At 36.3% G+C, this 7,280-nt stretch overlaps 1 protein-coding gene and 1 pseudogene across 1 annotated transcript in view; both read right to left on the bottom strand.

Moving 5' to 3' along the window:
* LOC105160094 lies at positions 550 to 3,220 on the bottom strand (annotated as a pseudogene).
* LOC105160037 (erlin-1) overlaps positions 5,053 to 7,280 on the bottom strand; it is a 3,221-nt gene continuing 993 nt past the window's right edge. The window contains exons 4-9 of the mRNA XM_011077301.2: positions 7,082 to 7,141; positions 6,846 to 7,004; positions 6,510 to 6,656; positions 6,019 to 6,233; positions 5,475 to 5,583; positions 5,053 to 5,395 (exon numbers count right to left, since the gene is read on the bottom strand). Coding sequence (XP_011075603.1) covers positions 5,315 to 5,395; positions 5,475 to 5,583; positions 6,019 to 6,233; positions 6,510 to 6,656; positions 6,846 to 7,004; positions 7,082 to 7,141 — 771 coding nt within the window. The 3' untranslated portion in view covers positions 5,053 to 5,314. The remainder of the gene's footprint in view (positions 5,396 to 5,474; positions 5,584 to 6,018; positions 6,234 to 6,509; positions 6,657 to 6,845; positions 7,005 to 7,081; positions 7,142 to 7,280) is intronic.

The raw sequence follows: 7,280 nt of genomic DNA, 5'->3' as shown, positions 1-7,280 counted from the left end.
TATATCATGAGGGGTTATTTTGTTACATTTTATAATTTAGGGATGTAAATGCACTTTATGCATAATTTAGGAGCGTAAAATTATTTAACCCTATATTATATTTACTCTATAAGTATAAAAATATTGTTTGGCGCATCTTCATCGATAAATTATATTGAATACTGAATGAGAGATAAAATAGGAAGTTTTTGTAAGTTATTTGTTGACATTCGTATTTTCCTTCAAACCCTGATGGAAAAGGTATAATTGCACACGGAGTATTTTTGGAGGGATACGAGTGTAATTGCAAATGTTTGTTTTTTGTTATAGAAAGGTATAATTTCATAGTTTTAGAGGGGTATAAGTGCAGTTAGCCCTAACATCAAATTGCTTGTTATGGTAGTGCCATGAAATCAAATGGAGCAAGATTTGGTGCCTCTTATTCTAATTTTCTTTTCACACAAAATCAGCTGTGTGCTAGTAAAAGAATTGAGACAATGAAGCACCAAATCTTGAATTTAGCCTAAGACAAGAATCTCTCATCTCATGCAAAGTAGTTCATGTCAACCAAATTACACAATGTTTACAAATGCAGAGAGGCTGTTCAATTCATGCCAAAAGAATGAAACTACGCCACCTTCACACTTTGCTTTTCTGTGTTCTTAACCAATTCAAGAATCCACTTGATTTCCCTCTTTGTTTAATATTTCTTTGCAGTCACTGAACTAGTTGCAGCCTGTCTCAGTGTTTCCATCTGATAGATGCAACTTCAGTTCTTCCAAGAAAGTAAAATCACTTAGGGCGACCGGACGAAGCCATAAGTACGCCAACAGCAACAATAAACATTGATAACATGCCGACAAGAAGTATATATGTTCTTCTTGATGATCTTCTGTACTCTCCAAACAGAAGTATACCCCAAAACGTGCTCACTAGCGGAAGTGCCTGTAATCATCAAATTCATTGAGTTATATGTCATGTGAAAGTTTTGGAGTAAAAGTCTTGGCATAAAGGTCTACGCATGATGAATTGACCTGAACGGCATCAGCTGCAGCGTATCCAGCAGCTTGACCTCCCATAAACTGGAGACCGTTCCCAAACCCGCACAAAAACCCAGCCAAAAGGGCCCAACCTCTACCATTCCAGTCTGATAAATAAGCCTTGAAGGATGATTTGGCCGGTACAAGAAATTGATGTTCAGAATGATGGCAATCACAAAGCAGGATATGGAGAAGTAGAAGAATGTAGTGTAAACACTCAAGTGGGGAACGCCATCTTTCAATGTGTGCCACTTATGGCCAGGTTGAAAGCCGGAGAAAAGAGGGAAAAACAAACGCCTGCGAAGAAAGTTATTGCCAGGCCAATGAAAGTGCCCTTCCCAAAAACCTGCAAGCAGGGACAACATAGAGAAAAGTTAACTTCATGTAATAAGTACAAGCGAATTAACGCATACTAATGAAGGTGGCCAACAACCTTAATTGCCCGTTTGTTCTCAAGCTCTATGAGAAAATTTGCGGTCCCAAACTCTGCCTTCTCCTTCTTAGTCGTTCCATTCCCCTGATCTTCTTGTATAAATAAGTAAGCTTTAGTTTTTAAAAAAGTAGAACCAAATGAAATGTGAAAAAATGGAGTGCATTGTCATCTTACCCTTGTTTGCATATGTTTCCTTCGACACAGAAGCATCCTTTATCCTGTCCAAATTTAGTTCAGAACATCACATTAGCACAGTTAGTAGTGCGTTATGAATGAAATATAAGCCAGTGGAAAGTACTTACGCTGCCCTGTCTTTGCTGTCTTCCGGGATACTGGCAAGCTTAGCTTTGTTATCTGCAGCGTTGGATGAATGAACAGCAGAGGCAAAACAAACGGCAATCAAGAAGCATCCAACGCCAGGGAAAAGAATCTCAGCTTTGTTGATTTTGCCGTCTAAGAAATAATTCAGAGTTGTGCCTGGAAAAGCAAAACAAGGCAATATGTAAAACTTCAACAGAAGCTATACGCATATGGTTACCAAATAAGGAAAAAGAAAAGTTCATGTATGTTTGGTTTTGTTTTTAACTTGTTTTTGGGTATTTTGTGGAGATAGAGAGAGAAAAACAAAGATAAATAAAAATAAGTTAGAGATAGTGTGTATGTTTGGATTTGTTTTTGAAGATAATATAAAATAAGTATGTTATGTTTGATGTTGGGTAGTGGGGAGACAAAAAATACTGTTCATTGTCAAATCATGTCTCTTTTATATATATTTATATATATATATATATATATATATATAAATATATATAATTTATTTAGTTGTGAGTGGATTAAAATAAATATTATTTCCTAATTATATATGTATGGAAATGAAAAAAAATAATTTATGTAAATACACTTTTAAAAATAATTAAATGCACTCTAATAATGGATTAACAATTGTTATGTTAGTTGTTCTATTCGAGGTGATAAATTTAAATACATTATTCAAATAATGTAATATATGAATTAACCGTGTAGAATAATTATATTATTTTATATTTTTTAAAATTTTTAATTATTCCAATGATGTAGAAAATATTACGTATATAATATTAAGTGGTTAAAATAAAATATATTTGTGTTTAAAAATCAAATACTTAGAAACAAGACAAAATACTTAAAAACAAGACAAAAACATGGCAAAACAAGCAATGACAAACATTGCTTCTGTTTTGGGCCATCTCTGAAATGGCCCAAAACCGAAAACAAACATAAGCAAGCACTGACAACTACAACAGTTATGCTTGCGTCGATCACCTCAGTCACTGACAAACCAACAAATGGCCAAGCATATTGTGTCGCCAGGTTTCCAAGGCTGAGAACAATCCCACCAGCCATTGCAAAGAACACACTAGGCCAGTTGTCCTGCATTAATTTGTAGAAAATCATTACCGAGTTTTGGCTTATTTAGAAGTAGCTCGAATAAGCAGCAAGCACAGCGTAACTTAATCTAGAATTTTCAAGAACCAGGTGGGGAAGACCACACCTGAGAGAGCTGATCCATAAAATTTGGTTTCTCAGGTGTGCTCTTGCCGGTTTCACCTAATGTGAAAGCAGTGATAAGAGCAGCCAAGAGATTTGTGATCGTGTAATCGAGATAAGTATGCTGAGGGAGACGGCCGCGCCTTTCCAGGAGAGTCAAGATTGCAGGCCAAGTTCCCAAGAAAAGCAGAGCCAAGAGCATGCAAGCTATTGCACCTCCTTTACTCTCCACCACATACATCTTCAATCCACTAAAAACAATTCTCTCAGATGGAATAGATATAACTGAGGAAATCCCAAAGTAATCCTGTGAAAACAGATAACATAGATCTCTCAGACATGGTCATAATTCAAAGTGCCCAAATTGTCAGTTTCAGACTAAAAACAGAACACATATAGTAGAACATGAACCCTATATCAACTCAAGATACATATTATGGGAAGAAAGACAACCAAGAAGATACTTTGCAGACAAATCTGCCATGTGGGTGAAACACACATGAAAAAAAGAAGAATTTGGAGGTACTGAAAAAGCAAGGAGAAACTTTGTCCAAACTTGTGGAAAGAACACAATAAACTTGATTCATGATGAACTCGACAGATCAAGAAAAGCATCAAAGCAACAGCATTGTTTGATGACAAGTTAGTCAGTACCCTGACAGATAAAACTATAAGCAGAGAAGTAGATGATGCGATTTTCTCTGCTGAAAGCTTCAAATTGTTGCAGAAAGAATGCAAAAAACTAGTTTTTCATTTCATCAAAAGGATAATAAAACAGAGTGGAAGAGAATATCTACCAGTCAAAAATAATGCAAAAAATCTAAACGTGGAAAGAGCCCACAAGCCCCAATACACCACTTCACTCAAACAACCAGAGATTCTTGATCAACATCAAAAGAAACTCTTCTCCTCACTTCATACTCAGCTCCTGATTTGCAAAAGCTGCTCAGTAAAAGAGGGCTGAAGTGTTTCAAGAAGGTGACCTAAAAATGGAAAGTAGGGTACTTGGCCTAGAAAAACTACACAAATGCACTGATTCCCATTTCAACTGTATGTCAGAATCTCGTCAGACTGCTCACATAAAATGATTAAAAGTTTCTTTCCGAGAATTGTGTGTGCATGCATGGACATTAATCGGATTGAATTTTCCATTTGAAATAATATCGTATTCTATTCCATTCGTCATTTATTTTATTTAAAGAAAAATTCTATAAGCATAACATGTACATGTTAATTGAAATAAAAGATGCGACTGACCCATTCACAAGAATAACAAGTTTCAAACTGCTTTGGTCTCTCTTACACAATTTAAGTCAAAAGCGGCATTGATGGGACATATGATGTGACAGTTGAAGAGTTTGATGGTTAGTGGTGTGATTGGCTACACAGCCTCTGATTTATAAGATTAACCTGAATAAACATGTCACACTGAAGAGCAGTGGGGAATATCATGACCATCACTGCTGATGATGAAGTAAGAATTATTCAGTATTCAACTCGAATCCACTCAAGAAATATGGAATAATTTCAAGTTGTTTAGTTATGGAAGTGGAAATGAAATAAATGCCTTTACCTTATTCTAATTTCTTTTCCACACAAAATGAATGGAAGAGTGCGAGTAAAAGTATCAAGAAAATCATCATGATTGGCAAAGAAATTTGCTTTCTCATGATCACGCCAACTTTCGTTATGTCTGTATAATTTTCTATAGTCAATGCACACGTGCTCGCCAGAATTGGTAAATCTCTTTGAGCAATTAACCATGACCCTGTTCATTCACTCACAGTCATTTATTCTGTAGATATGCATGTGTTCATTGATTGGAATTTACTTATAATTGATGTGAGCATTAAGCGTTCCATGATCGAGAGTGATCTAAGTAAAGTAGACTCAACATTCCCAGGAGAAATCCATTAAATGCAACGGAAGGAAAAGCATAAACAAATTCACGCTGAATTTCCACGGCAGGCGCATCTGGTGAGTTGCAGCATATTCAATTAAATAACTTATCTTCATCTTTGCTTCTAGATTGGATCAGGTCTAACTGAAGAAAAAGTTTAAGACTGCATTAACTAGCCGGTGAAAGCACTTTCTCCGATAGATCACAATCTATATTGATTTCCAAATGAAGAAACTTCAACAATATAAACTGCCAATACATGGTGTCCAGAGTGTTCTTGTAACCGTAAATGGAAACTATAAATGCATTTTCATACTCTCAGCATCTAGTGCAGATCCAGGATGTTATCGACCAAGAGACACACAAAAAAAAAAGAGATTGAATACTCTGTGTCAGGTTCTGGTTACATGGTTCCTGACCAGTTCAGAAGATGAGCTAAGCTTCCAAGTTGCCTTTCCTGACTACGTCTTGCAAAAAGTTCCCTAGCAGCCGTTGATCGAGAACCATGTTGGGTACCTGTAAAACAAACTAATCGGTGACGAAGCAGAGGTTCATCGACCCAATGAGATAGAGCGGCATGAAAATGTCAACTCACCTTGTTGCCAAAATATATCTTGGAGTTGTTGGCAATTGCTTCAATAAATTTGAGTTCTAAGTATTGAGGAGTAAGCTTCAACTTGTTTGCTTCTGCTTCTTTCATTGTGCTAGAAAGTCCAAGATAGAAGTATGTGAGCTCGTTTTGAAGATTTTCTTCCATCGAAAATCATAATGGAGGCTAGTGAAATTGAGAGTTGTTGTGTCGGGGTTATCACAGAAAGAATTATTTTCACCAGGCATTATTGTTTCAGTGGACTAATTTTTACTTGTTTTTTTTTCTAGTGCATTGGTCTATATTTCAACATTTGGTCAAGAAATTCGTTATCATGATGAGATTTTAAATGTTTAACAGAAGATGTTTCTCATTACATTTAACTGATAATAATGCATTGACCGTTCCTTTACAGATGATATTTTTAGTACATTGATATAGCTCATCCATATTGTTACTTATATACTGTAAAAACCAGTGATGATTAAACTTCTCTTGATTTCCACACTATATGCAGGAAAACTGATGGAAAAGAAGCAAAGAGGTGTACCGGTAATAGTCAGCGTCAGCCAAGCTCTTTTCACGAGCTAAGTACATTGCATTAGAGATTTCCTCTTGCATCCTCGCACTGTCTTTCTCCATCAACTTCTGTTCCATCTGGATCTTACTAACATGAGCATGTTTTTCAGCTTCACTTATAGCAATTTTTTTCTGAGTCTCTGCTTCCTTCTCAGCAACTCTCTGTTTCTCCATTGCAATCAAGACCTGTTATCACTTAAATATTTGGTTCAGTTTGAAGGTATTGGCGACATGAAAAGTACAGTGGCCTTTACAGCAGATGAGAAATCATGGAGACTTCAACAGAGTCCACAAATGTAAAAAAATAGGTATGTCTGCATAGAAGAAATGGAAACTCATTCCTACTACTTTTTCTCCAAATTCAGTTATACACTAATTGTGAAAATTTAATACTCAAGTTTCCGCAAGCAGCAGTATGAATAAAAAAGACTAAAGCACCAAATTAAGAATCTAAATATATACCTTGGTTCGCTCTTCTTCCATCTGCACAAAATTCCGCCTTATACTGTCAGGAATCGTAGGCTTTGTTACACGCACGCTGATAATTTCAATACCTGGAGCATAACGTGTGCAGTCAGCCTGAAGAGCATCTTTCATTTTTTCATCAATCTGAACATGTTAAAGGGAAGACTATATTACATTAGGCATCAGATAAAAGCAAAGCATCTGAGCCAGGCTACTAAACTCAGGTAGCCTGTTTGGAAAATTAGTTGCAACAGTCACTCAGGTGCACTGGGTGACGGGGATGAGATAAAAGTACAAATAACATTACTTCAATTTTTGAAGTTAGGAACTTTCCTGATCAAACATATCGATGTAGACTTGCTGAAGGGAATGCGCGCTACAAAACTGATTAATCTCGTGATGGATCTTGTCATATATCCAAGTGTTGTCATATTGGACGCCGTAGTTGAGTAATGTTTCATATACATAGTCCTTATGAAGACGGTTAACAACCTGAAGATGTGCTAATAAGTATGTAGTGACTAATTGAAAACATCACCCTGGAGAATAAGCAAGACAAGGAACATTACTTCTATCTTCTCAAAGTTAATCATAACACCTCCTTTTGTTCCACAAGGGATATCTCTCACCTACACATTTACAATAATAACATCACATTCTTAGTGCACAAATCCAAAGATTTAGATGCCTTGCATCTGGCTACTCAGAGAGAAACATGCACAAGCAGAGATACACAGATACACACACACAGAGGGGGGGGGGGGGGAG

Source organism: Sesamum indicum, linkage group LG4, assembly GCF_000512975.1.
Source record: "Sesamum indicum cultivar Zhongzhi No. 13 linkage group LG4, S_indicum_v1.0, whole genome shotgun sequence".
In the NCBI taxonomy this organism is placed as follows: Eukaryota; Viridiplantae; Streptophyta; class Magnoliopsida; order Lamiales; family Pedaliaceae; genus Sesamum; species Sesamum indicum.
This window is presented reverse-complemented; position numbering and strand designations above follow the sequence as displayed.